This window comes from Eumetopias jubatus, unplaced genomic scaffold (genome assembly GCF_037043125.1).
Source record: "Eumetopias jubatus isolate StellerSeaLion01/CBP00866 unplaced genomic scaffold, mEumJub1_p1.0 scaffold_14, whole genome shotgun sequence".
Classification (NCBI taxonomy): domain Eukaryota; kingdom Metazoa; phylum Chordata; class Mammalia; order Carnivora; family Otariidae; genus Eumetopias; species Eumetopias jubatus.
In genome coordinates, this window is record NW_028274820.1 from 2,075,835 (window position 1) to 2,094,767 (window position 18,933).

General features: G+C 59.5%; 1 protein-coding gene across 3 annotated transcripts in view; it reads right to left on the reverse strand.

Annotated features, from left to right (window-relative positions):
- The window catches only part of TNS3 (tensin 3), a 167,289-nt gene that overhangs the window by 67,865 nt on the left and 80,491 nt on the right, over nucleotides 1-18,933 (reverse strand). For all 3 annotated transcript variants that reach the window (XM_088018255.1, XM_088018253.1, XM_088018254.1), the window contains 3 exons: nucleotides 14,888-15,017; nucleotides 14,544-14,609; nucleotides 13,760-13,864 (listed from right to left, as the gene is read on the reverse strand). In XM_088018255.1, coding sequence (XP_087874381.1) covers nucleotides 13,760-13,864; nucleotides 14,544-14,609; nucleotides 14,888-15,017 — 301 coding nt within the window. The remainder of the gene's footprint in view (nucleotides 1-13,759; nucleotides 13,865-14,543; nucleotides 14,610-14,887; nucleotides 15,018-18,933) is intronic.

Genomic DNA, 18,933 nt, shown 5'->3' on the forward strand with positions numbered 1-18,933 from the left:
TTCCAGGCTGATCTGTGATTGGTTCAGCCGCCTGCTGGTCCCGCTTCCAGCAGAAGTCCATTCCAACCAGAGACCAAACCTGACAGGTCGATTTAGCTCCCTGGACTCTCCTTTCTGTCTCCCTCGTGCTGACCACCGATCTCACCTGCTACTATCGCGTCAGGTTCGCTTACAAAGCCAGTTCTCGTTTCAGAAGAGCTAACGGGCCTCCCTGCAAGTCTTCAACGGAGACAAGCAGAAACTGCCCAAGGCCTGTCCGCCCGAGGGAACCACGCACTCGCCCCAGCTGCGGGCTGCTAACACGGATGCAAGAGGACTCCGCAGAATCCCTAGTGCGCACTCCGGACAGGCCAGGCCAGGGCACGAGGTCCGGAGCAAGAGGTGACAGGGTGGCGGGCACATCTCAGGCATCCGATGGGTGGACAGGGGCAGAAGGAGGGAGCAGGGTGCGAGGAGGCACGCGTGTCCAGGGCTAGCGGCTGTCAGGGGAGGCTGTGTCTGCAGAAGAACAGAGATGCGGAGATATCCTCCAGCAAACAGGATGATATTCTGAAGACAAAGCCTCTATGTGCAGGGGCGGGGCGGGGGGGTTGCCGCCCCAGGGACGGAGCTCACTGAATTGCCAAAGCAATGCTGTGAAGCAGGAATCGGAAAACCCATTTTGCAGATGAGAACACAGAGGCTCATAGAGGCTGTACAGCATCGCATGGGATAAAGCATTCCGGGATGCACCCCGACTTCTGTCCCGCCCCGCAGCTCCGTGCTTCCCAATCTTCGAAGACAGTGGAATCTTAAACCAACCGCCTCGGTGAAATTAGCAATTAAATTTAGGAAAGGAATTCGCCTGGATGTTTTCTGTGCCATTTCCCCCCACACACTGCACTCCCTCCTCGGGAACCGCCTGGGCGCCGTGCTTTCCTCCCTAGCTCCTGGTCTGCTGAGTCCCACATTCCGTGGCTGCTGGGCTGGCAGTGGCCGTTCTGTGTCCCCTTTCTAGGCTGCAGGGCGGCACGCGCCCAGGCAGACCGTGGGCTCCTGTGTCACAGTCGCGACCGGTTCCCTCCCGCGGCGGCCACGGTCCCTGGGGGCAGGAGCCCCTGGGAAAGGGAAGGCTCCCTCCCTGCCCTGACCCACCTGGCTGGGGACGGTCACCGCTGCCTCCCGCGGCCTGCGAGGCTCTCTCCAGCTCCCCTCCCCGTGACTCACTCAGGCCACACAGCCAGACCAACCGCCTCATCGCCAGGTCCCCACCTGCCCCGTGCAGGTTTCCCGGCAAAGGAGGAGGACGAGGTGGAGTCACGCGCCTCCCGCCCGACCTTCTGGGGCAGAGAGGGGGGTGCGGAGGGGCACCAGGGGTGATTCGGGGCCCAGAAACGGCCTGTATTTTGGCTGTGGTGGGAGTTTGGGGGACAGAAACTCAACTGCAGGCTGAACAGAGTTCGTTTTACCAGAGGCGAGGGACGCCTGGATCAAAACCAGTCCTGAAATCAAGACGGAAGGAAACTCACTGCACCATGAGCCCACCCTATGGCGGCTCCCTCCCCCCACCTCTCCTCTGGGACCTTCCTTCCTCCTCCTAGACCTCCGGAGGTGCTCAAAACGCTCCTCTCCTTAGGATAACTGATTGACAAGCACATCCCCACTCCCTCCCAGGCTTTCTGCCACAATCCATCCGGGCTCAAATCCTGATTAAAAATCCTGACCACAGCTGTGTGACCTTGGGTGAGTTACTCAACCTCTCTGACCTCGCTTTCCTTATCTGTGCAGAAGTGACCCAGCAAAGGGGAGTTCAAGGAGAGCCCCCCTGGAGAGCACAGAGGCGGGTATCTTACGAGACCAACACAAAGGTGAACACTGTCCCTGCACGTCCCCTTCCTGCCCTGGTGACGGATTCCAGAATCGGCCACACTTTGGGCCTGCCTTCTCTGGGCCCAGACCTTGGGGAGTAAGAGCGTGCCTGGTTAAGGAGTAGGTGTAACTCAGCTCAACCGACCTTATCCTGTGGGAATTAAGTTGAAAAACAGATTCTTCATAGAAATCTAAAGTAAAAGCTGGAATTTTAGAATTTCTCCGAAAGTTCTGTAAGTCATCGTCTGACCTGACCCAAACTGCCAACGCCGACTGTCCTAAACACCCCCCAGCACGGCCCTGTGTCGGAGTGGCTGCCTCGAGCTGTCAGCAGCTGTAACACGGCATCCCGCGCTCAGGTGGTTAGAGACCCTGTCTCCTGCACCTGCTGCCTGGACTCTGGCCATCAGCTGCAGGCGATGAGCTGCCCAGCTTTCTATTCTGAGAACGGACCCTGCAGTGACACCCGCTTGCGTCTGCACCTCTGGCGTCCAGCGAGTGTCTCGGGGTCCACTGCATCATGCAGACGGTGCCCCCGGGTCCCAGCCTCTGGGGCCCAGAGAGCTCATCACCCAGCAAAGCACCCTGGAGGGGGATGGGCCCAGAGCAGGGGACCGGGGTGAGCAGGTGGGGGACCACAGGCATCCTCCGGTCCAGAGGGGAGATGCGGGTGGTCTTGGAAGTGCCCCCAGGATGCCTCCTCCCTCGGGGGACTGCGGGGGGCTGAGCGCCACTCTTCAAAAGTGAGAGAAGTGGGTGGCCAGGAAGGTGTCCTCCCCGGGGGTGCTGGGAAGCACCAAGTCACCCACGCAGAGACCTGTCTCTCCTCTTTGGCGTGCAGCACTGCAGCCCTTGTAAACCTCTCCCGAAATGAGGTCTGCTTTTATTTTATTCCAACAGGATCCTGCCTCTGTGCTAATTAAAGGCTGCCCTGCATTTATATCAAATTATTTCTCATTCCAGGGTCAATTAAGAGCCAAAAGCGATGACCACACTTAGGCCTTTGAGACCACGACCTCTCATCCCCGAAAGCAGACACACGACGAGTCTGATATGTCACAGGGTGATATGAAAACCACCCTTTTCCTCTACCTTAGCTTCTGTTTTGCAAAAAGCAGAAGATGCTAGGAACCACAGGGGCCCGAAAGGAAACCCGGCTTCTCACCCTGGGCCCCAGAAATACTTACATCCCGGGACGGGGTCTCTCCGGTGTGCCTTCTCACCTCGGGAATGAGCACTGCCCAGGCCCCCAGACTCAGAGCCGAGCCCCCACCCCCACCCCCCGCCACAAGGCTGGAAGGCGCCTGCAGCAGGAAGGCAGGGGCACCTCGCCTGCCAAGCCAGGCCGTTGGAAATCGCTCCCTCTGGAGCCAAGACGAGCTCTGGCCAAATGTTCTCTAGAAAGGAGGTAGGCTATAAATTCTTGGGGAAACAGAGAGTAGGAGGAAAGAAAAGAGAGAGAGAGAGCTGGAGCGAAGCATTCCAACCGGTAAGTCTGCGCGGAGCCGCCTCTCCGGGAAGGGGCGCGCCCACCGCAGGGCCCAGGGGCTCACAGCCGGGGCCTCCAGGACTCCGGGTGCTCCCGCCTGTCCCTGGGCGAGGCTCAGCGCATTGTGGCACAGGGCACTGGGGCACGCAGCGCCCCCCCCCCCCCCACGACGGCATGGCACTGCTCCCAGCCAACACCCCGGCGCAGGCCTGTCACGCCCAGGGCGCTTATCTGGGGAGCCTCTGACCCATTCCCCTGTGGGCACTCCTAACCGTGAAAACACTTTCCAGACCCAGCGGGCCAGGAGAACAGGCAACCGTAGCGGCCGAATCAGAGCTCACCTGGGCCGGGCGTGAACCCCCTTCCAAACTACCACTGCCCTACCTCTCCCAGAGAAGACGCAAACAAGGAAGACTCCCACCCGTGAACCGGCTTCCCTCGGCCAGCCTGGCGCTCCACTGATTCCTTCAACCCTGGAGGTCCTGTCTTCCCGGGAGCACCGTCTGTGCCTCTGGTGGTCGGGTTTGTGCATCTCAGGGAAGCACCGGGCTCTGACACAGGTCTATGAAGCCCTGCAGAGGCCACGCACGCACACACACACACACACACACACACACACACACACACACCCGTGCAACACGGGCACACACACTCCCTGCTTACCTTCCTTCCAAACGGCCCAGCAGTGTGTCCGGGCTGCACCTGGGGGCCCCACTCTTCCATGCAGAAAGCCTTCACCCCCAGAATAGCAGCCTCCCGCGCGCGCAGGGTGGAGGTGTGCCTCCCCTGCAGGGCCCCAGCCTCCCTCTGGGGCTAGTGCACAAGGTGGAAGACCTTCTGGGCTAAGCTGGGGACTCTGATTCCACCAAAAAGGCCAGGGCAATGTAAACACAAGGGCGGGGTTTTGTGCAATCAGGTTTAGTGAAATTTGAACTCTGGAGGCTGAGGAGGCGGAAAACGGGCTCCCCAGGAGCCACGCAGCCAGACCTCAGCCTTCCACGCCTCCAGCCCATGCGGAGAGCCAGCACCAACCTGCCCCGGCTGACGGCTGACAAACCAGGGTCTGAGCATCCGCTGGTGTTCCTCAAACTGTCAGCCAGCACATCTCTGCCCGGCACCCTTCCACTCCGAGGCTGCTCCTCCCTTTCAAGCTCCTCAGTGCTCATCACACAGGGCACATCCTGCTCGGTGTCCTTCCAACCCTCACCTCCCTGGTTCCACCAGATTCCGGGGCTCCGCACCTGCTGCACCAGTTCACGCCCTGTCCTGGCTGCATGGCCGCACGTGGTGGGGCCTCACACTCCTCCCCTGTAAGCGAACAGAACGCGCCCGCGCAGACTAGCACAGCCCGCTCAGAGCCCTTACCCGTGTCGCCGCTCCGTCAGCCCGAGGCGGGACACCGCCAGGCAGTCAGCACAGACGGGGCAGCGCCCACCTCCCACAAACCAGCTCTCACCGGGGAGAAAGGATCCCTTTTATTAGGACTTAACGCACTCTGAGCAAGAAGATCTCTTCAACCTGGCACCAGGGAAGGACACTGACTAACCCACTTGCCATCAAGGACCTCAGTGTGTGCCCACTCTGCAATTACCACCGTCGCTGTCATCACAGAAAGGACTGAGCACCTAGGGTTTTCTCTTCCAAGAGTTCTCATGGGAAGGAAAGAAATGAGAGCTGGATGTTCTCCGGAGCGTTTGGGGTCTTGCCAGTTTAGAGCCCACTCTGCATCCGGGTGTGAGCGGGGTCCCAGCCTCCTGCTGGACAAGAACCTGGAGACCAGACCTGCGCAGCTCCAAGCTGAGGCGGTCGTGAGGAAGAGACGAGAGGCTCTGTCACTGACCGGGGGGTCTCCTCTCTCCATTTCTGAGGGATGCAAACCGCACACCGTTCACATGTTCAGAAGCAAGAATTCTTTCCATGCTGCTCGCTGTCCTCTTCACGTGGCCCAGGGTGGGTGTCCTTCATGCTTTACAAACGAGCCGCCGCAAGTCTTCGGGAACGCGTGGCGACTGCACCCGCCTGGCTCGCAGTGTCCGTGCAGCGGTCAACATGCAGTCACTTCCCAGCGTTCCCGCCTGTGGGTTCGAGGACACAGAGCCGTTCGGGCTGTCCGCACCCACTTCTGCAACCACGTGGTCTCTGAGGTTCTGCTGATGTCTGACCGGAAGGCAGCAGGGTGGCTCAGCATCTGCAAAGGCCTCAAACCTTTTAGCGCCACAGAGTTGTAACGTTGTGCACAGGGTCCCACATCTAATGCAGGGAAGACGTGGTAGGTTTCCCGACCATCTCTGGAAGCACTTGGTGGGGGGCACAGGAGTCGTGCAGGAGGCTGGGCAGCCCCTCGCAGGCGGGGTGCAGGCAGAGAGACCGCCCCACGGGGAAGCTTCGGGACTACCCCTGACCAGACCCGACAGGGACTTTCGGGGCAGCTTCCCTGCTCTCACACCTTGCTTGCTGGGCCCTGTTCCGCATCCAAAGACACAGGATCACTACCGAAGTCTCGCCAGGATTCCCAAGATCGAGGCCAAATATCTGTGGATGTTTGGTCTAAGGGCAGTGAGAATGGATTCTAGTAACAAAGGAGTCACATTCAATATACTGATTTTAAAAAGACCCTACTGAGTTTTCACAGCATGATTGCCCTCAGAATGTTTCCACCAGGATCCCGAATGATTCCCATTTCCTGTAGTGACGTCCCGGGGACCATGACACCACGGGGTGTATCGGGCCATGAACCAGCCATTGCTATGTGAACATAAAGCAACAAAAAGTACATCTCCGCCTCTCAGTTTCGGGAGGAAAACTCCCCCGGGGCAGCTGAGCACCGTCCGAGGCCCGTTTGGCAAGGTGGGCACTGAGTGTGTGCAGGGGATCCCAGGCCGTGGGCAGGGCAGGCCTGGGGGTCCATCGAGATGCCTTCTGCTTGTCCACTGGGATCCGCTTTCCCGGCTCCCGCACCTGCCCACCCCCAGCCTCCACTAGCCTGATGTCAGCCTCCTCTCTCAAACACACACCTGCCACCCCGTCACCTACATGCTAGGCGTCCCCACCAAGAAGGACCCCTCTGGGAACAGGGCTGCCCTGAAGCAGGGACCGAGGCGACAACCCCACAGCTTTGCTCCGAGGAACACGTATCCTCTGTTCGGAGGGCAGAAGTACCGCCCTCAGTGGAAGCCCCCAACCCCACACGCACTGAGCAATCTGAGGGTCCCTTGAAGCTCCCAAGGCTGACACAGGGTCGCACACTGCCACCAAGATGACCCCAACTCCAAGAAACGGCTGGGTACTTTGCAAACCATACGCTCTGCAGTCTGAGCGGGATATGCTAACTGTAACTCCGGGAACAGACACACAGTCTCACGCTTCTGCCTCCCACCATCTACCCTGCCCCTGATGACAGCTTCCAGAACAACAACAGAATAAAACACGGCCATGCCCTCTGTCCTTGGACCTGCAGTGGAAATAAAAGCCTGATTACGTGCAATTGTGTGTGTAAAAATCTTGTTTGTTGAAGATTAAACATGATTCTAACCGTGCACTGTGGCTTCCAACTGTTAAAGGCAGAACCTGGTCTCCAAGTAGGACTTCATGCAGAGTCCCCAACATGACAGATCCAGAAGGCAGGTGGAGGGACAGTGGGCAGAGGGTCCCGGCAGGGGGATGAATGGGTGGGCAGGTGCCTGCCGGAGAGCCTAGAGCCACAGGACACGCAGCCTGTCCCCAGAGACACCCTCACTTCCCCCCCCATCACCTCCACGGCCAAGAGGAATCACGCACGGCCGGCTACCTGGCAATACCTGGGGCAGAGCGGGGGAGGGGCGTGAGGAGGCCCGCAAGCTGGGGGTGGGGCAGGTGAACACACAGGCGCATCCCAGCCCCACGCTTGTTCCGCTTACCAAATACTGAGCGAGACCCGGCACGCTTTCCCCGTGTGGGTGGCCTCGCTGAAATGTCCCTGATGTGGCAGACGTGTCCCCACGGGCCCTGCATGGAAGCCACATGAGAAAGGGGTGCCCTTCCTATTACTGGCGGGACAGAGACCGCGTCTCCCCACAGAGGACACAGAAGGACGGCCTCCGGGCCTGATGTGCGCTCCCTTCACGCAGCCGAAGTGCGTGGAAGGGAAGGCATGCAGGAATCGATGAGACGTGATGTGGTAACAACGTGTCTGCAAGAGTTTCCGGAAGGGGGACAGGGGACAAGGCCGTCACCACGCCACACATGGGGCAGGGTCGCTCCCACTTTCCAGGTTTTTTCCAAGGCCGGTGTGTTTCTTTAACTATCAGTGTTTTTGTGTTTGACGTATGAGAGCTGAATAACTCCACCTTCATTTCCCAGCTCGACGTAAATTCCCACACAAAAACCTGGGACTGCATACGCCTGCCTTCAATGGGCCAGAATCCAACCTGAGAGTCTGGGCAATCAACATCCAAAGTGTTGCTTGCCCTTTCCCCGTAGCAGATGTCCTGGCCATCCTTTGAGAGGTCAGCGGGCCCCCTGACCTCTCCAATACCCGTTTGCCACGAGCCCACCAGCAATCACAAGTAAGCTGCTGGTCCCCAAGGCAGGGCGCCGGGGACAGAGTCCCAACACCACGCTCCAGGGAAGGATGCGGGGCTGGGCAGGAAGTGCCAGGCTGTGTCAGCAGGTACAGTAATCAGTGGGCGGGCGCGATGCCCCCCCCCAGTCATGGACGGCAGGAGGAACGTGGACAAGGGTACACGTGCGCCTGCCTGACTCTGAGAAGCTCCAGGAGCTGTGGTCACGCCAACACGCTCCCGCCTTTCAGACCCTTGTCTGCGTGCACAGGACGCTGTCCCACGCGAGCGCACCCGGGTCCAAGGCTGTGGGGGGGCGGGGTGGGGGGTGAAGACCCCAGCCAGACCCATCTGACCCTCTGCACCTGTGCCCCCCCATGGAGGGCAAAGCCACTCAACATGCTCAGCCGTCCTGGCGGCATTCACATGAGTTAATGCGGGCAAACTTACCCAGACGTGAATCCTGAGGCAGTTTCTCAGGTGCCCCTTGGGCTAGAAAAGCCATGGGCTCTGAGGAACAAGACAGCTCAGGCCCAGCTGTCGCTCATTAAACTGCCTCCGACATCACACGTACTCTCGTGACGGGATCCAGTCCGGTTTTAAGTTAACACCCACAGGACGTTTTTATGGTTCTTAGCCCAGAGAGTAAGACTCTTGTGTTGCAGATAAGATAAGCACGTTGCCCTCCTTCCCAGCTGGTGCCTGCTCTCCGGGGGTATAAACTCTTGGGGTCCCGGGATCACCCCGGAAAGGCGGGCTGGGGGCTGGAGTCTGTAAGTCGGGAGCATGAAGGGCAGGTGCTTTCCCAGGTCTGAGCAGGACTCCCGGGGTCAGACGCTGTCAGCATTATCCCCGCACGTTCCTGGGCTGTGGAAGCGAGCGGTGCTTCCAGAAGCTCGGCTGGGGCAGCGCAGTGAAGGGATGTTCCTGGCTGGGTGCACAGCGACGAGGCGCCCCAGCCCAGGGTGCTCAGTGGGCAGCGTGCCCATCCTGCCGATGAGGAGCTCCGCCCACCTGGCACGGAGCAGAGCCAGGCCTGCCGACTCATCCGCCGGATTCCAGCAGACCCTCCTTCTGCTAAGGGGCTGAAGATCCAAAGCTTGCTTGGGTTTCCAAACATGAGAACTGAACCACAGTTTCTGAGCCACCGGATGGGGAACGTGGACCACGATGACCCCTTGCCAGCTCCGCACACCCCGTGGCCACACGCCTCCCGAGCAGCAGCCCTCCCAGGCTGCATGCAAGGGCAACAGGACCGCATGGGACTGGGAAGGTGCCGGGCATCCGAATCTTCCCCCGCCCGTTGCAGACCCCGACGGCTCTCAGGGCACCCCCGCATCCTCTTCCCGGGCCCTCCAGCCAGGTCGCCGGTCATCTGGAGGAAAGCAGTCTCGGCACGACAACCCTTCCTGATGGGACAGGCCTCCCCTCTCCTTCGCCGGTGTGTACTGCTCCGGCACGGTCCCAGGGCCTGCACCTCCCCCCAATGCCTTCCCGCACCCCTGCCTGCAAGAGCCTCCTCCCTGTGACTCTCACCAAGGACAGGCTGGGTAGCAGCTTCTCGCATACTTTCCTACTTCCCAGCCCGCATTCCAGTTCCGGCACCTGGGGTCTCCTATGGAGACTGCTCGGGGAGGCAGGTGGGTGCACAGAGCCATACCCACCCACAGCTCGCAGACGCTCAGGTACACATGCACATATAGTATATTGTATGCAGACACACGCGCACACACACATATACACACAGATGCTCACGTACACACACAGAGTATATCTGTTTGCAGACACACATACACACACACATACACACAGACGCTCCTGTACACACACAGAGTATATCTGTTTGCAGACACAGTACATACACAGATACACACAGACGCTCATGTGCACACAGAGAATATCTGTTTGCAGACACACACACACACATATACACACAGATGCTCATGTACACACAGAGTATATCTGTTTGCAGACACACATGCACACACAGACGCCCATGTACACATGCATAGAGTATATCTGTTTGCAGACACACACACGTATACACACAGATGATCATGTACACAGAGTATATCTGTTTGCAGACACACACATAACACTCATGTACACACAGAGTATATCTGCAGACACACGCACACACACATATACACACAGATGCTCGTGTACACACACAGTGTATCTGTAGACACACGCACACACATATACACACAGATGCTCATGTACACACAGAGGCTCGTGTACACACACAGAGTATATCTGTTTGCAGACACACGCACACACATATACACACAGATGCTCATGTACACACAGAGTATATCTGTTTGCAGACACACGCACACACATATACACACAGATGCTCATGTACAGAGTATATCTGTTTGCAGACACACGCACACACACACATATACACACACTCATGTACATACACAGAGTATATCTGCAGACACATGCACACACATATACACAGATGCTCATGTACACACGCATAGAGTATATCTGTTTGCAGACACACACACACACACATATACAGAGATGCTCATGTACACACAGTATTTCTGCAGACCTACGCACACACACACATATACACACAGATGCTCGTGTACACACACAGTGTATCTGTAGACACACGCACACACATATACACACAGATGCTCATGTACACACAGAGTATATCTGTTTGCAGACACATGCACACACACACATATACACAGAGATGCTCATGTACACACAATTTCTGCAGACCTACGCGCACACACACATACACACAGACGCTCGTGTACACACACAGAGAGTATATCTGTTTGCAGACACGCGCACACACACACACACACAGACACACACAGACACACACGCACGCACACACACATCTCCCCCACCAGAAGGCCTGCTCGTCCTTCTCTCCCTGAGCTCCTCCCAGAGCACAAGCCTGGCCCGCACAGGGACACCAGACCTCTAGGGCAGGTGGATCATGTGCACGATGACAGAACGAACGTGCAGAGCGGGAGGGAATCTCTGGGGTGATCTCATTGAAATGGGCCATTTTACAGGTCGGGGAAAGGGAGGCTCAGGAATGAGCAGAGACCCACCCCACCCTGTGGACAGGGCAGCAGGACCGCAGTTCCCCCCTCCCCCACCCGCACAGAGGCCCTTGTGGCTGTCGGCACTGAGATCCACCGTCACTGGCCCCGGGGGCGGGGGGGCGCTCCAAACTCAGGGAGTCCTCCCAGGGCAGTCCTCTACATGTGACACTCGGTGACATTTGGGGATGGTGCACCCACGTATTGCTGAGCGACATCAGTGTGACAGTGACAGAAGAGCCACCAGGGTCTAGCGCACCACAGCCCGCCACCCCAGGCCCTCCCTGGTACGCCCCGGTTTCATCCTGCCATAGTGACTGTCCAACAGCGCAGGGAAAATGGGACCCTCGTGCCCTCCCACAGCCACCTCAGGGCTCCCTAGAACTTCAGGCCAGCAACTCCCCAAGCTCTGGGCTCCAGAGGTGACAACACCGTTACGGGGCCTTGTGACCTGCAGGACTGCTCAGGGGTCACTCATTCAGCAGCTCTGGCTCGGTGACTACTCCCCGTGCAGAACAGGAAAGGGCACAGAGAGGTCAAGGGACTTGTTCAAGGCCACACAGCTCACGTGGAGAGGCAGGAGGTGCACATGGGTGACCCACGCTCCCCCTGGCTGGGAAGGTCCCGGTCACCGGGCCCAAAGGGCACAGCCCCACAGGAGCCTCGGAAGAAAGGAGAGAGATTTCAGAAACACAAAAACACCAAGTAGAGTCGATCACCGTCATTCTGAATCCACGTCTGCTAATTCACCTACTCACCCAGAATTGTAATCTCTACCCCCAAACCAGCTCGTAGCATGTTCATGGTCACTCAGTGAGGTGGGCAGAGGGGCCCCAATTCAGAGCCGTCCCACGAGCACGTCCCCAGCTCCCACCCCATAAACAAGCATCCTCCAGTCCCACTGCATGTCACAGGTTTTGCATTTCTATGCTTTTTGTTGGTATTTCTGCTGTTTAAAACGACCCCCAAGGGCAGTCCTGAAGGGCCGTCCGGTGTCTAAGCAGGAGAAGGCCGCGGCATATGCCTTACGGGGAAAACACGTGCGTCAGAGACACTTGGCTCAAGCATGAGTTCAGTGCTGTTGGCCGTGGGCTCGCAGCATCAACAAGAAAGATTAAAGCCGGTGTCTTGAGACAGAACCGCAGGTGTGATGAAGTTATCCACTGAAGGGCTTATGAAAATGCTGTGAGTCGAGGCTCACAAGACCCCGACCCCATATCCTCCCCACCGAGAGCAAAGGCCGGGGTTCGCTAATTCAGTGTCATGGAGAATGGGAGTATGGCGGTCCCACAAGGCAGGCAATGCCCCCCACTGCTCCCGGGCCAGGCCCCCCAACAGGACGCTGCAGGACGCCCGCCGCCACCACCCACCCGCTTAGGCGGAGAAGCCTACCCCTGAGTTCCCACACCTTAGGACAGGCTGGGAGGCGTGCTCGCACACCCAGTCCAGCAAGGCACGGGTTAATAAGGAGCGAGGCCGACAGGGGGTAGAGAAGCACAGTGGGGAGGGGAGCTGACGGGTCCCTGTCCCCAGGACCCTCCGCATGCATGGGGCTGCCCCGCCCATTCCAGGGAGCAGCACCCCAGTCGGGCCGGCCCAGTGCAGAAGACGCTGACGCCTGCCCGGCACCCCGTGCCCCTAACAAACCTCTCTCTGCTCATATTGCCCAAGGGGGACTCTGTTCTCTGCAGGCCTCATGCAGCCTGGGCACCAGCGAGGGCAGGGGTGTTCGCTGCAGGAACGAGGCTTGCACCGAGGGGCTTTGGGGTCAGCAGTCTGGGACGTGAGTCCTGTTCCCCCTGCGTGATCTCAGACCCATGTCCCTGAGCCAGCTGCACCTGTAACCGCCAACAGGGCCCCTGGCCGGTCTCTCGGGAACTGCTCCCTACGTGTCTGCCATGGTTACGGGTTCTCGTGAGGATGAAACAGGACGGTGTACGTGAGATTTCCAGCAGCACGTCCCCCACACTGTGTGTCCCCCACGGCTCTCTGCTCAGGACAGGGAGCGCCCCACATGCCACGGCGAGAGCAGCCGGCCCCCCGCCGCCCACCAGGACCCCGGGCCCGGGAGGAGAAGTGCGACTGCCCCCAACGAAGACAGACACTGCCAGTCCACACGCACACCAGACGCCCCTCCCCGGAGACCCTGCAGGTCCCATGACCCATGAAGTGGGCTTGGGTGCTGTTCTCTCCCCGACACCTGCTTCTGGCTTTTGTACATCCGCACGAAACCAATTTGACGAGGAGCTTTTAGTTTTCTCTCCCAAATCAGGCCCCACCATGGGATGGTTGACAGCATTCCTGGCGGCCAGGGAGAAGGCCCCAATCCTTCCTCGGACCCGTGGGAGGTGGCTTCTGTGGGGAAGCCCGGCAGAGCCTCTCCCCCACTGTGATGGTACCCGGGGCCCGAGCTGTTCGTCCCGCGGGCGAACGTGTTAGGTGAGGCGGTCCCAGGAGCCCATAAAACCAGCATGCCAGGATCACAGCAACCTCAACAAAACCAAAGCACCCGCTGCCCAGGGACCCAGGACAGCCGGGAGGCCGCCCGAGTACAGACGCTCAGCGCTCCACCCACGATCGGGAAGCTGGGGAAGAAGGCGGAAAACGGTCCTTGGCAACATGCAGACAAGCATGAGCTGCACCACCCAAATTCCAAGCCTGCTTCTCACAGGCGCCACCAAACTCACAGCGCTGGGAGGGGGGCTCTGGGCCCCGAAAGAGGGCAGGGTTTCTGGCATCCAAGCAGACTGCGAGCAGGCCGCCTTCTCTGCCTTTCCTCTGCCCCGGGCAGCAGCCGCCAGACATACCTTCTCCACCGGCACTCAGGCTCTCGTACGAGTCCCAGCGGATGAGAGGGTCTGCGGTGTTGAAGTCCACGATCACGCCGTGGTCATTGCGCAAGTGTTCACACCCTGCGTGGGAGAAGGTGTCCGTCACAGCCCAAGCATGCCGTCGTGCACCAGCGCCAAGACCCACACGTCTGCTCCCCGCAGGCCTGGCGCAGCCACAGCCGACACTCTGGGAAAGCTAGTGGGGCTCTGACCTCAGGAGCCTTGCCCTTAACCGTTAACTGAATCAGGGCTCTGACCTCGGAAGGAAGGGGACTACTTTCCCCAGCAACAAAAGCCTGAAGGAAAACATTCACACATGTGGACCTCGCGGTAAAAAAGAACCATTCGCCTTGACGGTAAAAGGACAGATTTCTCTTTCGGTGTATTTTTAGAAGAAAGGAAAATCTGTTTTGCACATACATATTTGCAGTCGACTGTGCTTCTAATCCTCTTCAAAAACATTCGATTCTTTGTCGGGGGAGAAGTAAACATTCAGCATGATCTCCCGGACAGACATCCAGGGATGGATGGGGCTGGGCCCTTCCCCGGGCAAAAGTCTAGCCATTTCTGGGGTCTTACTGATGCACCGGGCCCTGCTGTCTCCAAGCCACCCCCACCCCGTGAAAAATAGCCTGTTATTGAAATAACTGTTATGACAATTTCCCAACATGCACAAAGGCGGGGGACCGGACGGGGACCCCACGGGACCCACCACCCCACCAGATGAGCACCAGGCCCCGGCATTTGGCAGGCCGCCTACCTTGAATCTTCTCGGGAGTGGCGGAGAAAAGCAACTCAATCTTGCCGTTATCAGGAAAACGGTCATCTGAGAAAAAAAATCACACATCGGCAAGTTCAGAGAAGCAGCAGCAAAAAAAGCACAGATGAACGTCGGGCTTCCAACCCCGCGGGACAGCGCCCGTGCCCCTGCAGTGGCCAAGTTCCACTGCTTCTCCAGAATGTTCTCTGGACCATGGCTCAGCGTTCCGGGAGACCGGTACCGAGCTGTGAGCAGGTTCGCCGTACGGGGTGTGGGGCGAACAGGGGTGGAAACGAACAAGGACCCACGTCCTTGCATGTCCCCCACCGCCGGCCGGCCCTCACCTTGGCTCGCGTTGTCCAGATCCTCCTTCCCGAACACGAGTCCGTAGCCCTGAACGGCCCCCGTGTGAAACTGCAGGCGGAAAATCACATCGCGGGTGGCCGAGCGGTACTTCTTGTGATAGCACTTGACCTGGTGCGGAGAGCGGAAGGGCCAAGGGCCAGCTGTTGGGTGGGCTGGGCACAGGCCGGCCGGCCGGCCTCCCTCCCTCCGACGGACCCCAGCCCTGCAGACGGGCTGCCAACGTCACCACTGCTTTGGTGCTCCCGCGGGACCTACGCTCGGGAAGGGCACGGCCTCGGTCGTCAGACCAACGTATGTGAACTTGCTCTTGGAGGAGGAGGTCTGCGGGATGGAGTCCTGTGGCCCCGTTTTCCTAGCTTCTACGAACACCCCATGGAGAGGATTTTCCCTTTGTCTGAATTCTCTGTGTTTCAACTTAAAACCTTTTTGTTTTCACAAGAGAAGTAGCTGGTCCTTACCATCTGTGGTATGCCAAATGATGTGCAGGCTAGGATTTAAAGAGCGAGGCAGACACGGTGGGGGGGAGGGAGAGACGGGGGGGGCAGGGGGTGGGGCCCCGAGATTTAAATCCCCGAGCCAGGTCACCCCATGTCCTGGATGCTCATTTGAGACCCGCCCCGGAATCACCACGGGGGAGATATGAGCCCAGGCTGTAGCACTGCAGCCCCAGGGCTGGGGGTGCACTGGGTCCCCAGGTGCGGCTCTAGGCCTCTACGGTGATGCACTGATGTGCAGAGTGGAAGCACCCTTTCTGGGCACGCAGCATTATCGGGGAAGGGTGGGCAGGCAGGGACCCTGAGTGTCATTGCCCACCTTTACATGGGGTCCTTCCCTGCCCAAGGGGCTAAGTGGACAGGGGGGCCATGGGGAGGGCTTGCAGGAAAGGATCCTCACCAACCCCCCTGTCCCCCCGGCCACAGCAGGGCAGGGGCGCCTTTCCAGGGTCCCCGGGGGCCCAAGGCCAGAAACGGGCTGGATTCTGTTCTCAGACAAGCGGAGTGTGGGCGGCTGGTCCCTCCACTGTGCCTGCCCGGCAGGGAGGGGAGGCTGGAGGCCGGGGGCTCTCAGAGGCAGCCACGCTAACAACAATGACTTTTCTAGGGCAAAGATGGGCTTCAAACATCTGGTGCATCAGAAAGGTCAACGAGAAGCAGCCGCTCAAGTTGGGTCCAGACCAGTGGTGCAGGAGAATGCCCCAGTGGACGGCTCGGTATGGCTGCCCAGAGAGACGCTCCCACAAAGGAAAACTCAAGCCCCAGGAGCCCCTGGGAAATGTGCCCTCTGGGTAGAGGCTGGGGTTGTTTACCTCTGCGCTATCTACAAGGAAAGGGTCTGATAAATACAGGAGAAAATGTAAATAGCCCGTCCGGAAAATGTTTGGTATTGACAAACATGCTGGGGCTGGCTACGGCGAACGCGGGCCCCGGACTCAGGCCTGGTCTCCGGGCCCACAGCATTTGTAGCCAGCCAGCAAGAATTCTGGAGAAATGGGAAAACTGCTGTTTGCTTTCAGCAGCAAACGGACCTTCAGCCCCAGGGTCTCCTCGTGGGGCCGCGTCGGGTCTCTGACCTCTCAGGGGGGCGCAAGCGAAGGCCGGCCTCTGGGCTTCCTTCCAGAATACGCTGTGTGCGTCTCCCCACCCTGCGAGCCCTCACCTGCGCTGACGCCGCTGACCCATGCGGACCGCAAAGACACCTCCAGGGTGGGGCGGGGCCCCCAGCACCCCCATCTCTCCAGGAGGACAGCCCCCCCCCCCGCCTGGCATGTGAGGGTGACACGTGGAGAAGGGGGGTCTGGGCTCACGCCGGTCTGGTTCTCAAAACTGCGTAAATGCCGAGGGGAACCCAAGCTTGAAGCCACAGTACCAGGAGCTCCATCCTGAGGGAGGCAGCGCAGGCCAGCCCCCACGGTCGCACCACAGGAAGGAGTGGCCCCGCCAAGCATGGGCGCCGGGGCCTGTGCACAGGACCCCGGATGACCCCGAGCCACTGCAGGTGCTGGGCAGGCCAGCCCCCCGGCCACAGCCCTCTCTCTGGGGGCCTTCCTCCCGCCCCCAGTGAACAGACTCATCCTGCAGCTGGCTCCTGAGGGACAGCTCATCCCCACCTGGCACCCCGAGGCCGGGCCCTACCATCCGCAGGGACCTGAGGGGCTTCCCCTGTGGCTCACCGTGACTCATCACAGCTGCTCCACACAGAGCGTGGCTCAGAGTCACAAATCCCAGCCCCTCCAAGTGGCCGGAAACGGTGGCGGCAAAAGTCCCCGTACTCTGGGACAACGGAGGGTCAGGGATGGGGGTCGCCCTCCCCAGGCTGCCCGTGGCCGATCGCCCTGGGACACAGTCACCTCCCCAGGCCGAGTGTGAGTCTGGTGTCTGCAGAGTCCTGGTTGTTCCCAGGACAAGGGCTCAGAACGGAGGAGTGGCCAATCCCACTGATACAGAGCAGCGGCCCGGCACGGACGCACGCTCTCCCACGGGGTGCCCGTGGAGTTCTCACAAGCATGCTGGCTGACACCCCAAGTCTCCCCACACACCTCTGTTTGCCACACACTGAGCTGCTCTGCTCACAGATGGGGCGGCGCCCGCTGTCCCTCCAGCCCGGCCGCGCATCAGGAACGCACGCCAGGTGTCTCCCAAACACACACGACACCACAGGCGCGACCACACACGAGCTGCGGGCAGCCACCGCCCACCCGGCAGCTCCGACCCCGAGGCAGGACCGACCCACCGTCCAGAAGCCCCCCGGGGGGTACCTGACACCCCCTGCAGAGCCAGGAACCATTCACTGCCCGAGCCAAGCAGATCTGGTTAGCGCCGGCGGCCAGAGGCCAGAACTACGCTCTCCACACTCGGTGGAAAGAACCGTCGGCAACTGCTCGACAAGAGCACCCCCGATGCCCCCTTTAGGTCTAACGTATGCCAACATGACAGGCGAGCCCGAATGCCCGCACCATCTCCTATGCTGTCAGGGGCCGGAAGCCTCTGGAGAGGGGGCACGTCAGAGGCAAGAATGACCCGAAGGTGCGCGGGCACCCCCGCTTCCTTCAGTCTTGCTGCAACAACCCGGATACCTCTGCTCAGCCTCACCGTCTTGACATTGCATAAAAACCTGCCCGGGGCCCTTGGGGGGTACTGAGTGGTCAAAACTCGGGAGCACAGCCCACCCGGGCCTCGGGTGCTCTTGTGCGTGATGGAACGCCCACTCAAACGAGTTCTGATCCATTTGGCAGGTGAGCTAACAGCCCTGCCTAATCCTTAACGCTGCAGGGGTGTGTTTTTACTTCAAACTCTCCAGTGACGAGAGAACAGCACCTTGGACAGCCCCGGGAGCACCTGCGCCCAGGTCAGAGGTCAGCCCGCAGGTGTCACCCCCCCCCTCCCCGCCACCAACCCTTGTCCGTGGCAGCTCCGCCTCAAGGCCACCTCCCCCCAAATCATCCAAACTCCCGCCTGCTTAATACAAAGAGCAGAAGAAGCTCTGTGCTCCCCACCAGATAAGAGAACCCCCCTGCTTCCAACCCCCTTTGCTGGTGGCCCCGTGGCTGTCTGGAACGGCCATGAGGAATGCGCATCCTCAGAGCATGAGCTACAGCCACACACGAAGAGACGGAAAACTTTGAGAGCTAGCCCTCCTAAGTCCAAACCCCCGCATCAGCCAGCGTCAACACTAACTACGATTTCAAAAAGATCAGAATTCATGCCCAAATCCACGGAGAGGTCAGCAGGCACCAGCCACGAACGAAAGCATAGCCACCGCAGAGCTAGGACCACAGGATGGACTGAGACCCAGCCCGGGTGCGGGAGAGTGTTGGCACAGGACGGGAGAAAGGCATGCGCACAGGAAGTCACAAGGCAGCACGGGGACGGGCACACGGAGGTCTGGAAGAACCACCCGCCAGAGGAGAAGAGTCCACAGCGGGAGCGAAGGATGCTTCCAGAATGCCCCAAGCAGGAGGGCGCCGACGATGGTGCTGTGTTTGCAGCCGCTCCCCGAGCAGGCGTCCCCTCCGTTGAGAAGCTGG